This window comes from Rosa chinensis, chromosome 6, assembly GCF_002994745.2.
Source record: "Rosa chinensis cultivar Old Blush chromosome 6, RchiOBHm-V2, whole genome shotgun sequence".
Taxonomy (NCBI): Eukaryota; Viridiplantae; Streptophyta; class Magnoliopsida; order Rosales; family Rosaceae; genus Rosa; species Rosa chinensis.
The window spans coordinates 55793233-55812518 of NC_037093.1; the positions used below are offsets into that span (position 1 = coordinate 55793233).

The window sequence follows — 19286 nt, forward strand, 5'->3', positions numbered from 1 at the left end:
CAGAAAAGAAAAGTTATGCAGATGGATGGATGGATCTAGCTGTGTTAAACCAGAGTTACATAGTGAATGGATATGCAAAGAGCTAAAGAGTCCTTATCGACTAACCACGCATAGAAATCCTAAAAGGATAAATTGAGAATCAAATGACTTTTTGGTTATCGATCGATCATGTTATTCCTTGGAACGGCCAATCAGTAATTATTCTATCTGGTTGAGAAACAATATTGCCATGATCACCACACTATAAATAGACCTAAGTGAGAGCTCAAAGTTCTTCACCTCCACAAAGTCACTTCCATCAAATATAGCACCCGCATTTCAGAGCTTCAAACTACTGAAAAAGTTTAGCTTTTGCAATGGATACGATAACAAGCATGGTGACCGGAAAGCCAGTGGTGATATTCAGCAAGAGCACTTGTTGCATGAGCCACTCCATCAGCTCACTGATAACAGGGTACGGGGCGAATCCAACAGTGTATGAGCTTGATCAAATCCCAAATGGGCAAGTAATAGAGAGGGTGCTAGTTGAGCAGCTGAAATGCGAGCCAAGTGTGCCAGCTGTTTTCATAGGCCAACAGTTCGTTGGTGGAGCTAATCAGGTCATGACCCTCCAACTCAGAAACCAGCTTGCCCCTAGGCTCCTAGAGGCCAATGCCATTTGGGTTTGGAACTAACAGTGGTATGCTACTCTGGTTATATCTAATTTACAGTCATGACTCCAAATAACAGTACGTTTTCATGTTCTCTCCCTCCCGATCCTTTGGGTTTATTATTATGAAGGAATGAACGTGTTGTACTGTATATAGCTATGGCTGGCAAAATTTTATGATCTTGTACTACTAGTTCTTTATTTAGAACAGGAGAGCTTGGTGAATTTTTTCCCTCTTGGCTGGAGTGGGGAGCTTAATTTTTAAGTTCATGTAATCTCCCTATATTACTCCGTGAAATAAAGTAGTACTTGATCCTATACCGGATTTGTTTGCCTAGTTCTTCTCATTTGTTGTTCTTCTTCTTCTTCCGAATTAAATGGTTCGACTCATTAATCATCACCTAAGCACAAGTGTAAATTTATTACTGTAACCAGTCACAGTTACTCCTTATACATAGAAGATCACTGTAAACTCATGGTAATATACCACAAATCAATTTTGTTGTTCTGGATTGGGAACTATGTCCTGATCCTGTATACTTGACATTCTCCCGACAAGATTGTTACCCTAATTACAATCAACAAATTATATACACCATTTTGGTACTTTATCACTGCCTAACAAAATATGTCCAAAACAAATCATCTTCAGTAAAGTTATCAAAACAAAACTAAATGAATCATTTGCTTCTTCATATCGTATAATGTAACAAACGAAATCTGAAGAGAAAATACAAGTCCTGCCTATTTATAATAAGTTATAGCAGAAAGAGTGGAAAAGAGTACAAGTAGGAGCCCTTCTTGAAATTTTATGAAATGTATGCTCTGGCAACATTGTTTGATCGTCCAATTAAAGGATTAAGATCTTTCACTTCTGTATATACTCTTCTAAGATGCGACTTCTCTTCTCTAGGATTGCATTCTGTTGCCATTTCTGCACTGCCCTTTGAACAGTAGCATTTGCCTTACGTATCTCCTCAGCAGAAAACTTGTGTTCTACAATTCCCAACGGACCAGGTTGCAGCACTGTCACCACAGTTTCCATCTCATGCTCCAGCTGCCTTTGAAGCAGAATATAATCCCAATTCAAATGTAAAATAAACTATAAGATGTTTTAGTAAGAGATTAACTGCAGAAATACACAGGGAGAGCAAGTGCACAGCTGAACATCATACTTCATGCTGCTAAATTTTTAGGGACATGAAAATCATTGGTACGAAAACTTAAACATAGGCATCTGAGGAAAGAAATTTCCGATATCAAAACTGGGGAAAGATCTGCTTATGAGTTCCTAGCCTTCTGTCCCACAGCACTGAGCTCTCATAGTACTTCTTCTCCGGTTGAACACTTTCATCCAAATAATCCCCATTTGCAGGTTTCTAAGCTAGGATTAATCTCTAAAGGCCTCTAAAATTCTATTATTCTTACAAAGTTACTAGCTTTATGAACTGGGGAGCCTTACAATTACTTGCACTATCTTTCATGACCACAACACATGTAATAAAGCTACAATTAGATGAAAATGTTAACTTTCACCAAAGGGAGAAGATAAAAGAGGTAAACAGACTAAACAGTTATTACACCACAGGGCAGCAAGAGTTTCAATTCTGATCCAGATCAATATATCTAATGTAACCAACACAATATTGGCATTGGCAAACAAAGAATCTTTCTTTTTTTTTTTTTTCTTTTTTTTTTGTTTCCCATTCACATAAAGATTCAAGCTTGCAATGAATTTGCCCACTATATCACAGAAAGAAGAAATTTTAGTACACTAGATAACCCCGATAGCCTGGGATTTATTTACAGGGTTTCAATCAGATGGGTTCATATTCAATTTAGCTTCACAGCCTTTTTGCAATTTGAACAAAACAAAAAGAAAAGAACTTTGTGTAAAAATGGTGCAGAATCTGAATAAAGAAAAACTTGGGTCATTAAAATGAGGCACCTGAAGAGTCTGGAGAAGGGCAACGACCGCAGCCATGGAGAAGATATTGTCATCTCTCTCTCTAGAGATACCCGCCGTTTCTGTTAATCGACGGTGGCACGCAGGTATTATAGTAACAATACAGCAGCGACGTCGTTTTATTCTTTCCTTCAGGAAAAAGATGAAGAAATAAAAAAAAAAAATATATATATATATATATAGCGACTCTGCTGGGGATCGAACCCAGAATCTCTGGTTTCGTAGACCAGCGCCTTATCCATTGGGCCACAGAGTCTTGCTGTTAGATACCCTGATAAAAATTAATTTCATACATAACGGTATATTCAGAATTCAGAGACACGTCTATTTCACCGACTCTCTCTCTCTCTCTCTCTGAGAGACTGAGACAGTGCCCTGATCGTTACGCCTTTCATGTGGGTCGGAACTCACCCTACAATTTATTTATCCTAATGCTACTTCTGCAATTGAGTTCGTGAACTAGTGCCTATAGCATCAAACATGATTTGCAAGGGGTATTATTCCATAAAAGAGACTTCAATAAAAGATAAAAGATGGGGGATTTATCACATAAATGCATGTTATACAGCACTAGAATCAAGTACACACTCAAAAAGCTGTGAAAACTGAGATTAGAAGCCATCACACTAGCTTATATTTATACTTATACTATATAGTATACACTCTTGTTGTAGTTATACATATACTACATATTCACACTCCTAGATAGTCATGAAACTGAATGGCGCCTTCGCTTCTGAAACGGGAATCTGCTCTCCGAATGCGCCTTACCCCCCAAGGTCTTGATACTATTAATCCGGAACAATGCATTGATCTTCCCCAATTTTTTGGTGAAGGATTTGAACAACTTATTTGCAGGGTGTGTCTTAACAAGCTCTTGCTTCATAGTGACATGATCTTTTTCCAAGTCTGTCAGCCTCATTCTCATTCTAGCGACTTCAAGCTTCAGCTCTCGATTCTCTCTCCGAACTGATGCGTAGTTGTCTCTAGGGGAAATGGCTCCACTGCCAGCACCACTGCCTGATCTTTGAGGGAATTGAGTGCCATTAATTGCGCCAAAGAAGAACTGATTGTGGCCACCATTCATTGCATTCCTCAGCCTGATTTGCTCAAAGTATAGGACCTGAACTGCCATCTGTACCGGTAGCCTTTCATTCTGTGCTGCATGACTGCAGGCTTCTTGGGATAGTTTCTGGCAGTCTATGGTTTTGCAAAGCCGGTACCTTTCAGAGTCCTTCATGTTTGGGTGAACCTATAAACAGAAATACAAGCATATATGTTTGAATCATAAAACTATAAAATAAAAATGCATAGACAAATTGAAAATGTTTTTGAGATGCTCACTTTGAGGAAGATATCCACAGCTCTGTAGAGTCCATCACTTACTATTCGTGCATGGTCTGGAAGTAGTTCTGCTAGAGCTGTGAACTTTGATGGTGACAAGTTTGAGTCCAATGCAACTTCGGCAAGATAATTGTCCAGTAACTTAGAGACCTTCAAGATTGAACTTTGTTTAGGAGATCCAGGGCTGTCAAAATCATAAACCATTTGACTTTCATCTCTTAACAGATTAGTATCGTCTTCATCATCCTCATCCAAGTTCAAAAATATGGAGAAGATTCTCACTATAGTGTCGGCATCATAAATTGTGCTGTGGTTGTTTCCATGTGAGTTTGTAGGAATGAGGATGTCTTCAAGAATTGCCTGATCCAGCTGCAAACCAATCCGCCTCTCCAAATCAGATCTGCATGAAGTGGATGCTGATGCTGCAATTGCAGTTTTCAACAAACTCGAAAGAAATGCCATTGGAACTGGACTCTTCCTTGATTGTGTTGGTAGTAAACTAACAATAGCTTCAACAATGACCCTTTGTTTCTTTTGCAGTTCTAAATCGAAGAGATTTCCTTTGACCAATTGCGCATCCCTTACAACAAGACCTTGAAGAGAGTTATGGGCGTAATTTATCAAAATTTTGCTGATCATATCCTGTTTAAGACCCTTGGTTTTCACTGCAGATAAAACCCTCTGGAAGAAGTCAAGACTAAGCACCGAAAGCGCTTTTCCCCACCAATCCGAGGGCGTTTCAGGTTCCATAGTAGCTACTTTTGAAGGAAAGTTGTGGTCAAGTTTCAGTAAGCCAGAGGTGAGCTGCTCTTTGCACGCATTGTTTGCAATTGCATTGATGAGCCTGCTAACCAGGTTGGTTTCTTCTGCTGCAGGCAAGAGTGTTTCGCAACGATGAAGAACTGCTATTGATTTTGATATGTTTGGGAACACCATATCCTTTAGATAAGCTTCAGTTCTTGTTTCCAGGCTCTTCTCAGCATACTCTTCCGTCATTTCAAGAAAGTGAGCTGTGCAACGGAGCAAGGCAACATTTGCTTGTGTGATCTCAATATTATGGCCATAACAGAACTTTGCAGCTAGCTCAAATGCCTCTGCTCCGCCCGGAACAGATGGAAGAATCACACGTGAAACTTTTGAATCTTTTGCTTCAAGCAACAGTTTCCGAATCTTTCCACTCCGAGAAACTAGAGGGAACTGCAATAAAGTCCACATTATTTTTTTTCATTTAATAGACAACGGTGATGATTATTTTGCTACCGTAAACATAAATCTATAGGAACTTGTTTGAACAATAAAGTCACTAGTACTGAATTTAATTTTCCTCACCTTGTGAAGGGCAAAGCTTGATGCTCCTATCTCCACAGTAAGATCACTAGAAACATCAGAGATTGGCCTGCAAAAGATGCTTTTGTTAAATGAGAAGGAAAAAAAATTAAACACTTCAGACATCATTTAGAATTGCATGCATACATGTTGTTGATGTTTGCAAACATATCAAAAACCTTGCATGCATGAGCTTCTTCTATAATCTTTCATTGAAATATACACAATTAATTGGGTTCAATTTATGTACAGTTAGCACATCAATTAAAACTTATAAATAATGTAATCCTCCTAGCTACTAATGATTCAATATGGATGGCCGACTGTAAAACGACGACTCAATAATTGCAAAAACGAGTGGATTACATTTTGCACAGGCAGTAATGTTAGACATGCCAAGGATAAAATGATAATTTGAGGTTTTTCCGGGACTTGTTCTTCTCCGGAAATGGACGGAATTGATCGATTCACCTGCCTCGAGAGATTTCCGGGTCACTACATGGTCCACTGGGATGGTTTAGCTAGCTGGGTTTGGCTTAATGCCTTAATTTGTTGCTACTCCCATATAAAGCCAGAAGATCTGTCAAACTTAGAGAACAATTCTGCAACTTGTCTGTACGTATTTCAGGGCCTACAGATGTTGAAGGCACAAAAATAATTCATCACCAGGAAATTCAACTCATGCGTTTGGCAGTTGGCATTTCACAATGTTGATAGTGAAAGTATTGAAAATGGACACGTTTCCACCCGGACCTCCTCGTGCCGTTGTCGTTTTGATTTGAGACTGCCTCCAAGATCAAGTTCACAGGATTTATATGCCACAATGATGCACTATGAAGTTTTGTTGTCTTCCATAAATTTAAGGGGCCTAAAGATTAGGCCGGTTTAGAATCATGGCCACGAGAGTATTTCAAAAAACCCAGACTGTCTTTTGAGTTTTGACTGCTCAAAACCCAAACTAAGATGCAAGAATTGATAACACAGAGTTAATGCATAAACCTAAACTCTGCGACAAATGTAGAGGCACCAAGCTAAGGCCTAAATGACTACTCTGCTACGAATGGTGGAGAATAAGTTGAAGTCACCCACCATTCAATGGTGAATTTTGTGGCTTGCAAGTAGAAAATTGCAGGTAAAATATGAAGGGCTAGAAGAGAAGGAAGACGTTACCATTCTGTGGCATGCCTTATACTCGAGCTTGGACGAAAAGACCTCTTCCCTGAAATGCTAGGCTTCAATTCACCAACAGTCACAACACCCATTTCCTCAAACACCTGTGTGCAAAATTCAAATTCAAACTTCTGCAATACAAATCCTACTACCAAGTCCTAAAACTTCAATCTTTCAAGCTGTCACTGAAAACACATCTGAATTTTGGTGTTTGAATTCCCACTAAAACTTCTGCAACCCAAATCCCAAAGTTTCAATCTTTCAATGAAACAACTCAAATAAGTACTCCCAACTAAAACCCATCTCATTTTTCAACAGTTTGACACAAATCATTCTTTTTCTGACGGATTTGTTTTAAGGGCCTGTAGGAAGAGAGTGCTGGAGTGAAGAGAAAGTCACATGAATCCATGCAGCAACAAAGGGGGGTAGTGATGACTTTGTAACCAATGCTTTTAATGAGTGTTTGGTTTTTATAATAATGTGGCAAATCTAAAAGTCAAGAAATTTGTAGCTGCTCTTACACTTTTCGGTGAAAGGTCTTCTTTTTACATGGTTTTTGTTTTGGAGGAATTGCTGGATTTCTGAGGCGTTGCTGTGGCTTTTGGGGGATGTAATCATGGTGAGTGAAAGCTACCCACATAGAGCTTTTGCTTAAATTAAGTATCCATTATGTGTAAAGCCAAGTAAAGTGGAGGTTTATAGGATGAGTGGGATTACATGTTATAATGAGAACCACAATGCATCCACTTAAACTATATGTTTACCCAGGATAGTTGTACTCTAATGCCAGTCTTTTACATTTCTTAGCATCTTTGGCCATGCTTATGTAGGAAGTGCATTTGCTTGATACCATTTTTATTAGAAACGCTACAAAGTACTTCTACATTTCATAAAACTTATCGAACTATATGTGTTCCAAGTGTGACATTTCTATTAGGTTAACATATCCAAACGATACAAATTTGGAACGAGTCTCGATCATTTTCTCTGCTTATATATGAAGTGAATATAGATACACTCATTCCACAACTTTTTTGAGCTCATCGGCTTGTCCTGGATAAGTAGGATAGCAACACACACTAACGGCTAGTAAATTAAGTTTACTGTTTAGGTATACATGGTAAGCAGCTTGATACATACCAGATGATTTCAAGTTAGATGCCCATATTTTTGAGTTTATAAGTTGAAATCATGTGCGTTTAGAACTAGAATAGTAAATAGTAATATGAGTCTTTCAAACAAATATCAATTTATTTTGAGTTAGATGAACAAACTCATGTTACATTATTTCAGTATTAGATCAAAATACTAGCTATAGTTTTCGAGTGCTCTCAGTGTGACAACTGTTGGATCCATTATGGCCTAAGATTGTGTCGATCAGGTGGTAATGATGATCCCATCAATTCAATTCTCTCTTTTGTGCTGCTGGTAGGTCATCAACAGAATTTAAACAAGAAGCAAATCAAAGCCACAAAAAAATCACCGGCCAGTTTAATCTGTACTCAGATCAATTCATTCATTCCACCATATGGCATATGCGCCCTTTGCAGGCTTGGCGCTTTGCAGCCCTAAAAGAAAATGAATTGGATTCTTTCTTCATGGTTGGCTAGTGGTCCTCCCTGTTCAACATTGCTACAGATCCAGATGTACTGAAATACTGATAAAAGAGTGACAAAGTGCGAAACTTTTAGTCTATGGAGTCATGGAACTCGAAGCTGGGAGCAGTTAGATTAGTCACCGTAGGTATTGGGTGCACTTATTGATTTCCAGCCAGTTCTGTGCTTTAGTTGGTTTATGATTTTTTTAGCCAAATGAATTAAAGCAAGAGTGCCTGGGTAAATCCCAGAGGATTAATCTTGTTTGCTACATATATGGTAATCTTTACTCTTTGGTGTAGTCTGTGACAGACAACAAGAACATATAGTAAAAGCAGGTTTGGACTGATATGGACTGTTTGTTTGTCTATTCAGTCAGAAGATCATATGCAGCAAAATCTTAATAGAATCTTGCACTTAAAATAAAACAAAGCCGAGTCCTTGCCTGTTTCATGAAAAGGTTGTGAGAGGAAAATTAAATTTTCATAAAAAGTAGCATCAGGAAGGCAAAAGTTGTTTGTTCCTCTCTATCTTCATTCTATCATAAACTTTGTTGTTGATCTGTTATGGCCAATCAAAGTGCCATGATATAATATACTTAACGGTTGAGGGTGATAATGAAAGGGCCTCTAGCTTGAAGCATCAATTATACATGGAACTTGCCACCATTTAAAATGGCAAAGTTTAGGGAATGTTAAAGCTGCTTCGTCAAAATAATCTTCACCTTTTGGTTTAACGTACAAGTGGACCTAGGCGGTAGGCATAGTTTGGGAATCTCATTCATCAGATTAATTTATACAGAGTAGATCTTTTCGTTAAGAATAACATTTATAAAAACTTCAGTCTCTTTATTCATTATCAATTAGTTTTGAATTGGATGCTCTTATGCCTTCATATTATCATAGCAAATTATCCACGTGTTAGGCCCAACGGCCACATGTGCTCTCTCACCACCCAATATATGTTGTTCATCTATATTTTTAGCTCAAATTAACTGATATAAGTTCTCCATTGACGTGCTCGGCATAAAAACAAGAAAAACAATATCAGATTTGAGAGCTAGAATATTTCTGTGAGCCACATCAGATGGGAAGGACAGCAATAGCCAAAAGGGTGTCTTTCTTTTTGATACACATGAGGGTGAAAAAGGACATTGAATGATTAGTGCAGGTGAGGAAAAGGGTGTGCTACTAATTATGCAGAGAGGCAAAAAAATGTGAACCCACTAATTTAAAACTTGAGGAGAATGATGGTAAGTGCAGCAAGCATGGCATTGTGTTCATCCAACGTGTGGGTCGGTGGGGGATCATATATCATAATGCTTCTTGGATTATTATAGAACCCATTTGTAATCAAACTTAAAGAGAGATGTAGATTTGCCCTTGAATTAATGATTTGGTATCAAACCCATGTCCTTCAAATATAGACCAACATTATATAAAGCCATGTGAATCTGATAATCTGGTTAAACCACTAACAATAGTGAACCATTGGCTAATGGAAGGGTATGTTTGAGAGTTCATAATAACTTGATTACTTAGGATTCATGCCGGTCAATGCTTTTCTTCAATTGACTTTTAGAACAATTTATTCGTTCAAACGTGCGATAACGACTCTCACTAACAAATTACTAGAAGAAACAAAGTCTCGAAATGATAAAGGAGCATTATTTTTTTTAACCGGGTTTTTACTAAATATCAATGATGATTAGAACCAATAATCTCGTTGTTTACCAAAAAGAAAATACTTGACTAATGTCCTTTTGACTTGATGCCATTGCACACCACCTCTTCAAGAAGACTAGAAGAGGAACGAACAGCTTCAGTCACAAATGCTTGAAAAATTGATAATTAAATTTAAAGGTTAAAAAAAAAAAAAATTGATAATTAAATTTAAAGGTTAAAAAAAAAAAAAAAAAAAAAAAGAGAGATGTTGACAGTGGGATTTGAACCCACGCCCTTTCGGACCAGAACCTTAATCTGGCGCCTTAGACCAACTCGGCCATATCAACGACTATGTACCTTTACGGAGAGAAAATAAACTAATACCCTGGGAATGGAATGGGAAAAAGGGCACACCTGGGCTATGTAATCTGGAGTGTGGGTTTAATTCTCGTTATACATTTTGTCGTCAGCTTCTACTTCATCCACAGCCTTGCCAGGCAAGTAGCTAAATCTGCAAAACATACATGATTGTTATTAGCAACTGACCGAGCAAGGAGAAAGCGGATGGCGTAGTGAGAAGCAAGCTGAGACACCTGTGAACAATTCGTCCAGATTAGGCTTTTGGTGTATGAAAAAACACCGTCTGATATGAGGATTGGGGTAAGGCAATCTTATTCGAAGACAGCTCCATTTATATTGTTTTGCAGAACGTTGCCGTCGAGCAAGACTGGCCTTACACCATTCCGAACAACCAGACGTGGAGATGGCTGGCTCGCCTGGATTAGGGCTGGCGGCCGAGGTTTATAAGGTGGCAATAAGCTAAGAAACCGGAACCTTTTTTAAAAAAAAATAAAAACGATGGAATGATGGATTTGGTACGCCAACTTTGCAGTTTCAGGGCAGTGACTGAGGATTGAGGATTGACCATGAACCACGCTTTCAGACATGCAGATCCAATGAAGCCTTCATGTTCAACAAGTGATTCTTAGCTAACATTTTTCTTTTCTCATGGACATGTCAGATGGAATTTAAAGTTAGGAATGGTACTGAACGAGAAAAGCACGAGATATTTCTGTGCCTACACCTGAGGATGGTGACACTTTTAATTGCAGAAAACAAAATGATAAGAACACTTGTAAATGTTTCAAAAGTCGAAGGAAACATGGCAGGCTTATTTGAATTGCTTGCTCTCTACTATAATTACTTGAAAGAGATAGTACATTATGGGATTTGATATTTGCAGCTTATTTGGAATCATATTGATTGCTGTATATAGATGACACTATCATCAACAATATCCATCCTAGTGTGGGCTAAACCGCTAAACACAATTTGTTGATAGACCATGACTGAAATATAAAACCTTTGCACAATTGACCATTACACATTTACCCGACATCTATAAACAGAGTGGCTGGTTGAAACTGCACCCAGGAGACAATGAGGAGTGACTTTCGGGAATTACATTAGCTCGAACGACGAACCTCGCCACCTTGCCTTGTGCTTCTGCTATTGCTTATAGGAACAGAAGTTTGACTTGATAGTTGCACATCAGCTAGTGAAACAGATCCGCTTTGAGAAAAAATCAATCCGACTGAACTACTTGACGGGTTCCCAGAAGAGGGCATTCTAGCTGAAATTAATTCAGGTCGAAGCTCTGAAGATGAGGATGAAGGAGCCAGAGTGCCCAGCAAAGATCCAACTGGGAATGGAGCAACAGGCATATCGAGAGATGAAGCTGATGGGCTATATCTCATGGTCCCCATTGGATGATCGAACTTGCAGGAAGATCCAAACTTGCAATGCCCATTTTGCAAGTAAAATGTACAAGGTTGCGCGCCCTGTCAAAACATACCAAAACCACTTTAAATTTTTGTTACTGAATTCTCTGGAAAAAGAAATCTATATAGGAATGAGAAAACTAAATGAAGAAAATAATAGATCTGAAACAAGGTATACAAATGAAAAAAGAACATCATATCATTAACAGGTTAATGAATATAACTGTTCAGCATCACAAGAAGGCATAAGACACCAATAGACATAACAAGAAAAATCACAAACTCTGTGTTACTGAAAAAGGGGCATGGCCTTTGAAGGAGGAGAAGGGGGAATGGTTTTATGAAGATGTGCTGTGCTAGAAGTTTTCAGAGTGGTGTGAATGGAGAGGAAAAGAAAGGTATTTGCGGATACAAGGTGTGAAGAGATGGACTCTCCAGTTCTTAAAACAAATAGGCAAACCAAATTAAAATATAAAACAAAATATCTGAACAGAGACATTTCTGCCCAGGAAACATCCTGAAAGGAGGGGAAAAAAAAAGGAAGAGAAGAAGAACGAGAACTACCAGCCACAATTAGAGAGAAGAAAAATATTGAGAACAATGCAAGTACAAAGCATAACATGTAATTGCAATGGCATACACAGATAGACTAGTTAGACTCGGCTTTTACATTTCTAAAACAAAAATGTTTGGACTTTGGAGAAACTACCACTTTGTGATATTCTTTACCCAACCAGAGGCACACTTTGTTTGCAACTTAGAACTTACATTCTGTTTACCATTTGGTCCAATTCCAACAATGACTGAATTACACCCTCACATTAACTACAGATTTCTACAAGAATGAGCATCAACTTCTTTAGCACTCAATGTGGAACAAATTCTTGCTAACCTTTATAACAAGAAGGTTCTGCTAAAGAGACCATATTGAAAGTAATACCTACCTAAAACTGCAGAACAATCTTACATCAAAAACATTTCAAATTAACTCTTATGGCTGCTCAATTGCATAATTATGATTGTAAATTCTGCACAACCCTGAACGTGATAAGAATCAGTCACTTTCCAATAGAAAAACTTATTGTTTAGTCAAGCAAAAACAGTTATTAGGTTCTTCTAAGCTCTGGCACAGGAAATGTAAAGGGTTAAAGCTTCAAAAATTTAATATATGTATAACTCAGCATACCGGACGGAGTGGGAGACCAACTGTACTGAGGAGACAATTTGTCCTTGGTGCAATCCGATCTCGAGGATGATGGTACCGACAGGAGGGTCCAAATTTACAGTCTCCAGTTCTCAGGTAATACTGGCATTCAGGTTCTCCAGGCCTCTCTGGGAAGGCTTGTTCATTTGGGCTGCTGCTAGAAGGACCAACAGATGATGGTACAGAGGTATAAGGTCTTGCAAGGGCATGGGTGGGAGAAGATAGCTGTGTCAGTCCATACAAAGAGGTTGCTCCAACTGTGGGTTGAGCTCCAGGAGATAGTACAGGACTTAAAGGTGCCTGCACCAAATAAACAAGTTACACACAAGTAACCACTTTCGACAAAATCTCAACATAGATATGTTTTTATCGTACCGAATAAGGATTCCAGCTCGGAATAGGAACAACTCCCGGAGGAATCAAGACAGGACCATAAGCCCCTTGCACATATGAACCAGGTAATAGTTGAGGCCTGGCCACCCTCAAACCGGTGGATTGCCCCCCAAATTGTTCTGGCATGGGAACAGAAGGAGACTGCACCGATGGATAAAATTGAGGTGCAGAGGCTGGTACTGTTGTTCCAGCAGGTTGCGGGTGGTGGAATTTACAGGTTAAACCAAATTTGCATTGCCCCGTTTTCAAATAGTAGGAGCATTCATTCTCACCCTGTTACATTTAAACAACTTTGAGCCAATTGTACCACAAGTTTATCAAAATCATGCAAATGTCCAGTGTATTTAGTGGAGAGAAGGAAATCCAAACCGGTCGTAGCGGGTAGCCATAAATATTTAGTGGAGCACGGGTCAAGGATCCACCTCCATGTTTCGGATGATGGAACTTGCAGGACGCACCAAATTTACAGGTCCCAGTCTTTAAATAATACTGGACATTATGCAACAAATGCCATAAGTTGATGTTACTGTCACATTGTGAAGACCAGGGAAGAAATGCCAATTTTTAATCCTGAAATACATCAGCATACCTGACATACAGGTTCGCCCACTCTTTCTGGGTAGTCCCCTGTAGCTCTCACGGCTGCCACAACCTGAATGCAGCATTAAATAACCAAATTCTCAAATAAGATAATTTCAGCTATTAACGAAATCCAAAAAATGAGTATACATTATGTGGCACTAAAACAAATTGCTCCCACAGCCCAAAGCACAAATTTTAGGTCTATTTCATTTCATCAAAATACAAATTTAACCCAACTAGTTGTAACACAAACCCCAAAGAAACATAATTCTGAAATTTGCCCCCATCACCATCTCCTCAGGTTTCTCAGCAAACAAACAAGCATTAGTTTCAGACAAAAGGACAACAAGCTAACTCCGCACAAAGAAATTAAACTAACGAATATCAAAATGGCTAACATTCCAGTCGCAGTAAACAACAAGCTTAAAAGTACTGGTTTCATATCAAACACCTCACATTTATGCCCAATATTTTCATCGCACACAAATTTGACCTATTCTAGATGTAACAAGAAGTCCAAAAAAACATACAACTCCGAAATCCACCCCCTAGTTTCAGCCCCTGAGGTTTACTCGGCAAACAACCTACCATCGAGTTTCGAAGCAACAAGCTAAAACACACTCCGAAACACTCAAAACTACTCAACTAATCAAAATGCTCACATTCGGTACTTAAAAGCAGAGACACAATCACAAGAAACTAGGGCTTACCGCAGCACGATCACGAGGATGGCTGTAGCGGCACCTGACGCCATAACCACAGAAGCCGGTTCTCATGTAGTAGACACAGTTGGGCACACCGGGCCGCTCCGGGTACGATTCGGTGCTGGTAAGGCCGAATTGCCACATTTGCTCTACAAAATTCCAGCCCCAAATCACAACCAAAACCCCCCACCCCACATTACCAAACCAAATTTCAAAACCCTAGGAACCCAAAGGTCCCAAACCTCCCCAAATTCCCGCAAATCAAACCCAAAACGAAACAAAATCGGTACCTTCGAGGCCGGTCTCGCCCGCCGTGGAGCTCCATTCCGGGTTGGACCCGTTTCTCGCGGGGCTCCGACCGTAGAGCTGCTCCATGGGTCAAAACGGCGTCGTTTAGTAGAGCCTTCTGTACACTAACTAAAAGGAGGAAAAAGGAGAGAAAGGACCCGGCTGTACAGGATTCCCACCACCACTACCCACACCCCCTTCTAGACTTGCCCTAGAAGGATCGCAGAGCTCGATCAAGAGTGAGTGTGTAGCCCCCAACAAACCAAAAAGAAAAAGAAAAAAAAAAAAAAAAAAAAAACCAAACACACAAACAATAACAACACAAGTAACGGAGAAACAAAGAAAGAAAAGAAAGAAAGCTCAAGCTTTGAGCTTTCTCTCTATTAAGAAAGAGAGAGAGCGACCGTATCCGTACGGTCTGGTATTTTGGCCTTTTTGGCTTCACACACACTCTTTCACTCTCTCTCCCTCTCTGTGTTTTTGTTTTTTGGTTTTTTTTGTTTTTTTTATTTATTTTTTTAAATAAAGCGCATCTGGAAAAAGCTTGGGTAGCTTTCGGAACCGACGCTTGGGGTGGTGCTTCCGAAGTTATGGAACAGCCCTCGGGGGTGTGCCCAACATGTTGGATGAAGTGCAGGAGCAAAATAGTCATTTGGAGATGGGGAGTGGGAAGAAAAAAGCTTCTTTTTTTTTTTTTTTTTTTAATCGGAGTACAAGTTCTGACTTCTTAACTAAGTTAGGTGTCAGCACTATACAGCGCGCGGTAATCTAGCTTAAGGATTAATTATTGAGGGGTTTAGCTTAGCTTAGTAATCGGTAATCATAGATTTCCACCGATATATCAAATGTTGTTTATCGACCGTTAACTGGTTGGATTTTTCCTGTGTGTTTTTAGTGTCACGTTTTATATATGGGGGACATAAAAAGGTCTGCTACTTGTTTTTTTTGGGGGGAGGGGAAATGGATAGGTGAACAACAATTTGGCTTTAGAATTGTTAGGTAAGAGATTTTAAGAAACGTGGGCCGTCACTTCCCTTCCAAAATACTTGCTTACATCTCTTATGTGTATCAAGTTCTTTTCAGAAGAAAAGGGAATTACAACAATTCAACAAAAAACTCTTTGGACAATCAGAATTTAAAAAATAAAGTTTTATAGGTAGGATCACAGCAGCCGGCACTTGCTTGATCCAAACAATAGAAGAGGAAAGATTGTGGCCGAGGGTATCGACTACATGTATATGTTATGATACGCATAATCAAGCTCTTAATTGTAAGCAAGCCGAGCTAAATAATCGGTCTAGAGAGAAAACAAATGATAGGTTCACATACATCATTTTGTCAAAAAAAAAAAAAAAACTTCGCTTTCTTTTTTTTCTTTTCTTTTTGCATATCAATAATATTCTTTTTTAGACCTATCTTACTCATCTTATGATGCAGTGAGATTTCAATTTTTAATTTTAATTGAAACTATGATTCCAAATAACCAACATGTCACACCTCAATCATCAACGTCTCTAATAAACTATACATTTAAGGAGACGATGTTCAAACTTTTTTTTCTTTATAATACTAATCACATTCTCTTTTGTATTTTAATATTTTTTATATGATAAAGTTAGTTCCACTTCTTCTATACCTTTTTTTTTGCCTTTTTCTTTTCTCAAAAATGAACTATTTCTCCCTCTTCCATCAAAGAAAGGTCCGTTTTTGTCCAGGATATTACTGGATTTAGTAGTTTATCAAAAGTAAGGGATAAAACAAGTTTCTTTGATGAGAAAGAGCAAAAAGAAAATTTAGAAAAGTAATGTAGGAGAGGAATAGAAGTAATTTCATCATTTAAAAGCTCATTAAACTGCAAAAGGGATCATGACTAGTAATTCTATATGTACTAAAGCAGATCATCTGATATTCATAGCTTGGTAACAGTGCCGGCTCGAGCCGATGAATGAAAAGACAATTTTGTCATTGTTTTCTTTCTTTATTACATCCATGTCATTAGGTATAAAAACCTATAATCAGTCGCAGCCCTTATTTTCTTCGCTCTCTCCCTGCACTTGCTCTCCTCCCTCTCAGCTACCCCTACTTTGCACCGCTTGGTTCTTCATCAAATTGGACACAATGATAGAAAAAGCGAGCGAGTGATGTTCTCCTTCTTTGCTCGGCTTGGACGGAGAGTGAGAGTGAGAGAGAGATAGAGAGGGGCCAGTCATCCTTTTTCTCCGTTTCTAGACTGATCTTTGAGAAATTGAGCTCATTTGACTAAATCGGAATATCCGATTGAGCTCATTTGATGTTAAAGTATATGTAAAATGAGTGTATAATATACATCACAGTACCACAACTTATCCTCTTTTTGGTCTAATATAAAAAGCATAAAGGTGATTGCATTTGTGTTCTTTTCATTGATGTTTTTCAGTCAGAAATTGTAGTCATTTCTCTCTTTGTAACTGATGAAATGATCTGGTGTTATTGATTTCAAAGGTTATCAATGCCTCCCCACATGCTGCTGATTAAGGAGAGCCATTAATAACAATGGCAACAAAACTTATTTCCCCATTCTTAGCCAACTCAAGTTATTGATGAGTCAATAGTATAGCAATGCTGAATAGACTTATAAGTCATGGCAAAGTAAATTGGAAGCGATTGTATTCAATTGAAAATAAAAGGTAGTAAGTCTCGAGTTAGATGATGGGTAGTGAACATGTTATACATATATTTGGTTACAAATGCAAGGAAAAAAATAATGGTTGTCCTATGAGTGGCATTGGTTTACCAAACCTAGAGTTTTAAAGGCACAATGTGTTGGATTCAAATATATGTTATGGATTTTCTTTTGGCCTAATAATCTTGCTTTATTACTCATAGGGAATGTATAATGCTGAGCTTTAATTTGATATTAACAACCAACGCAAAGCATTGAGAAACACGTGGAACTTGCTAGTGATTAGTTACTTAATGTACAATCATGCACTTCTGCAAAGTTATCTACTTATAGAAAAAACTATAGTAGCTATGTAGGTTAAAGTACTAGGATTTGTTGTTAAAAAAGAAACCTATATAGTTGAGCTAGAAAGGAGGTGGCTAGCTTTTTCAGTTTATGTGTAAGGTATATGATTAATTAGGCACTGATAGAACATGCCTCTTCTTTTGATTCAAGTCAACTTGAAAGTGAATGGGTAATATAATAGTGAACGCCTTCGTGGATCAAAAAGTTTTTTTAGCTTAGGTAAAAAAGTTTGACCAACTTTATCTTTTATTTGTTCATCTATGTAACTAGTTTCATTTTGGGTCTTTCTAAATGTACCCAGCAAATATCTAAGTATATCCAGCAAATTTTTTACACCCAACAAATTCATAAAATCTCTAAATACACCCAACAAGTTTTTCTATTATACCCTTTTGTTTTTTTCTAAACCTAGCAAAACTCATACACAGAAAACTCACAACGAAGAATGCCAAACACTCGGTCGAGAAGAAATTTGCCATCAGACATTGATCGAGGAAACCTTCATAAAGACGAAGAGTAGTTATCCTATTGAATCAGTCAAAATCGGTTGTAGGAGGTCTTAGAGTGCATGTCTCCAGTGACAAATGTTTTAGATTTAAGATTGAGCCAACAAATAAACGATGAAAGCAAACATATTGATCTCCTCGAATCATCCAAAAACCAAGTTGACGATGAAGCTATTCAGCCCCTTTAGTAAGTGCCCATTGAGTCCATTCATCAAGGTTGACAAGAGATTGTGCATCAAGTTCAAATTGCAATTTGAAAGGGTCGACCTTGTTACCTTGATATTGTTGCAAATATATACTCACTAATCTCATAAATTCATGGATCTCCTGCTCGGCTGCTCCACGTCTCGTTTTGGGTATTTGCTCCCGAAAACGTTGAAATAATCGAATTCAAGATTGCAACTTAGGTTTAAGGTTGTGCTGGAAGAAACAACATAACAACATAAATACAGTGAACTACTGGGTACAAATAGAAAAAAGAGTTTTGTTCAAGTAAATCCAGAATATGTGTCTGGCCTAAACTCAAGGTTACTTGCTCTAGTTGAAATAGGGTTTATATTAGAAATATTCTTGGAGAATCTTAGGAGATATCCAATCAATATACGATTATGTTTCCATGTATAACTTTATCTCTATGCTTGTAATCCTCTATATAAAAAGGTTCATATTATCAATGAAAGCACGACTCAATTCTCTCCCAATTCAGTTTTCCTTAAACAAGTTTCAAATTTTATGGTTTTTTTTGTCATTATCTTAATTTACCATGACTTTTAATGTCATTTTTATGAGGCTACAATTGTCTTTTCATATAAAATTAATTTGTTGGGTGTACATAGTTTTTTGCTAGGTACATTTAGAAGACCCTTCATTTTCTCTCCCAGCATTTGGTTGTTGCTACTTTGCAGTTCTTAATATATAGACTAGAACTTTCTATTTAAGTTTTTTTACTTTGTATGAACTCTCCGAGTTTATTTAGAAAAAAACCAGTATTTATGTTGGTTCCACACTAGAAGCTAAGCCAAGGCATTTTCTAACTTATCTAGAATTAGACATAGGTAGTAACAGTCTCCAAGTTAAAAGTAATGCAAGTCTTTTTCATCGACATAA

The 19286-nt window shown here is 38.1% G+C and overlaps 4 protein-coding genes and 2 non-coding genes across 10 annotated transcripts; 1 reads left to right on the top strand and 5 right to left on the bottom strand.

The window, feature by feature from the left end:
- Positions 1–251: 251 nt before the first annotated feature.
- Positions 252–967, top strand: LOC112168857 (monothiol glutaredoxin-S6). Its single transcript, XM_024305778.2, has one exon. The coding sequence runs from the start codon at positions 357–359 to the stop codon at positions 672–674; it is 318 nt and encodes a 105-aa protein (XP_024161546.1). The 5' UTR covers positions 252–356; the 3' UTR covers positions 675–967.
- A 334-nt stretch (positions 968–1301) lies between these two features.
- LOC112172929 lies at positions 1302–2972 on the bottom strand. 2 transcript variants are annotated; one of them, XM_024310433.2, is made up of 3 exons: positions 2956–2972; positions 2598–2660; positions 1302–1710 (listed from the first exon to the last, which is right to left on the bottom strand). In XM_024310433.2, exons 2-3 carry the CDS (start codon positions 2648–2650, stop codon positions 1518–1520), a joined length of 246 nt encoding a protein of 81 aa, XP_024166201.1. In that variant the 5' UTR covers positions 2651–2660; positions 2956–2972; the 3' UTR covers positions 1302–1517. The 2 variants fall into 2 exon arrangements, with proteins under 2 accessions (XP_024166201.1, XP_040365025.1); XM_040509091.1 differs by having other exon boundaries at positions 2952–2971.
- On the bottom strand, positions 2799–2871 carry TRNAR-ACG. Its single transcript has one exon. It is a non-coding gene; the product is annotated as a tRNA-Arg (tRNA).
- A 152-nt stretch (positions 2973–3124) lies between the features above and the next one.
- LOC112173472 (BTB/POZ domain-containing protein At1g03010) lies at positions 3125–7036 on the bottom strand. 3 transcript variants are annotated; one of them, XM_024311105.2, is made up of 4 exons: positions 6456–7036; positions 5289–5355; positions 3960–5156; positions 3125–3867 (listed from the first exon to the last, which is right to left on the bottom strand). In XM_024311105.2, the coding sequence occupies exons 1-4, from the start codon at positions 6545–6547 to the stop codon at positions 3325–3327; spliced, it is 1899 nt and encodes a 632-aa protein (XP_024166873.1). In that variant the 5' UTR covers positions 6548–7036; the 3' UTR covers positions 3125–3324. The 3 variants fall into 3 exon arrangements, with proteins under 3 accessions (XP_024166873.1, XP_024166875.1, XP_024166874.1); XM_024311107.2 differs by lacking the exon at positions 6456–7036 and adding an exon at positions 5652–6111; XM_024311106.2 differs by lacking the exon at positions 6456–7036 and adding an exon at positions 5433–5624.
- Positions 7037–9980: 2944 nt separating this feature from the next.
- Positions 9981–10061, bottom strand: TRNAL-AAG. Its single transcript has one exon. It is a non-coding gene; the product is annotated as a tRNA-Leu (tRNA).
- Positions 10062–10867: 806 nt separating this feature from the next.
- Positions 10868–15159, bottom strand: LOC112172860 (zinc finger CCCH domain-containing protein 32). 2 transcript variants are annotated; one of them, XM_024310358.2, is made up of 8 exons: positions 14669–15159; positions 14385–14527; positions 13682–13744; positions 13462–13581; positions 13344–13365; positions 13075–13244; positions 12682–12999; positions 10868–11555 (listed from the first exon to the last, which is right to left on the bottom strand). In XM_024310358.2, the coding sequence occupies exons 1-8, from the start codon at positions 14751–14753 to the stop codon at positions 11181–11183; spliced, it is 1296 nt and encodes a 431-aa protein (XP_024166126.1). In that variant the 5' UTR covers positions 14754–15159; the 3' UTR covers positions 10868–11180. The 2 variants fall into 2 exon arrangements, with proteins under 2 accessions (XP_024166126.1, XP_024166125.1); XM_024310357.2 differs by having other exon boundaries at positions 13075–13365; positions 14669–15157.
- Between the last annotated feature and the right edge of the window lie 4127 nt (positions 15160–19286).

What these genes read in the sequence shown, in the direction of transcription:
- LOC112168857 (XM_024305778.2), top strand. Translation starts at nt 357, where the DNA reads ATGGATACGATAACAAGCATGGTGACCGGAAAGCCAGTGGTGATATTC.
- LOC112172929 (XM_024310433.2), bottom strand. Translation starts at nt 2,650, where the DNA reads ATGACAATATCTTCTCCATGGCTGCGGTCGTTGCCCTTCTCCAGACTC. An exon ending in CCCTTCTCCAGACTCTTCAG is followed by an intron (nt 1,711 to 2,597) that starts GTGCCTCATTTT and finishes TCTGCTTCAAAG; the next exon opens with GCAGCTGGAGCATGAGATGG.
- LOC112173472 (XM_024311105.2), bottom strand. Translation starts at nt 6,547, where the DNA reads ATGGGTGTTGTGACTGTTGGTGAATTGAAGCCTAGCATTTCAGGGAAG. An exon ending in ATAAGGCATGCCACAGAATG is followed by an intron (nt 5,356 to 6,455) that starts GTAACGTCTTCC and finishes CATCTTTTGCAG; the next exon opens with GCCAATCTCTGATGTTTCTA. An exon ending in CAAGCTTTGCCCTTCACAAG is followed by an intron (nt 5,157 to 5,288) that starts GTGAGGAAAATT and finishes ACTTTATTGCAG; the next exon opens with TTCCCTCTAGTTTCTCGGAG.
- LOC112172860 (XM_024310357.2), bottom strand. Translation starts at nt 14,753, where the DNA reads ATGGAGCAGCTCTACGGTCGGAGCCCCGCGAGAAACGGGTCCAACCCG. An exon ending in TGGGCGAACCTGTATGTCAG is followed by an intron (nt 13,582 to 13,681) that starts GTATGCTGATGT and finishes CATAATGTCCAG; the next exon opens with TATTATTTAAAGACTGGGAC. An exon ending in CGAGCTGGAATCCTTATTCG is followed by an intron (nt 13,000 to 13,074) that starts GTACGATAAAAA and finishes TATTTGGTGCAG; the next exon opens with GCACCTTTAAGTCCTGTACT.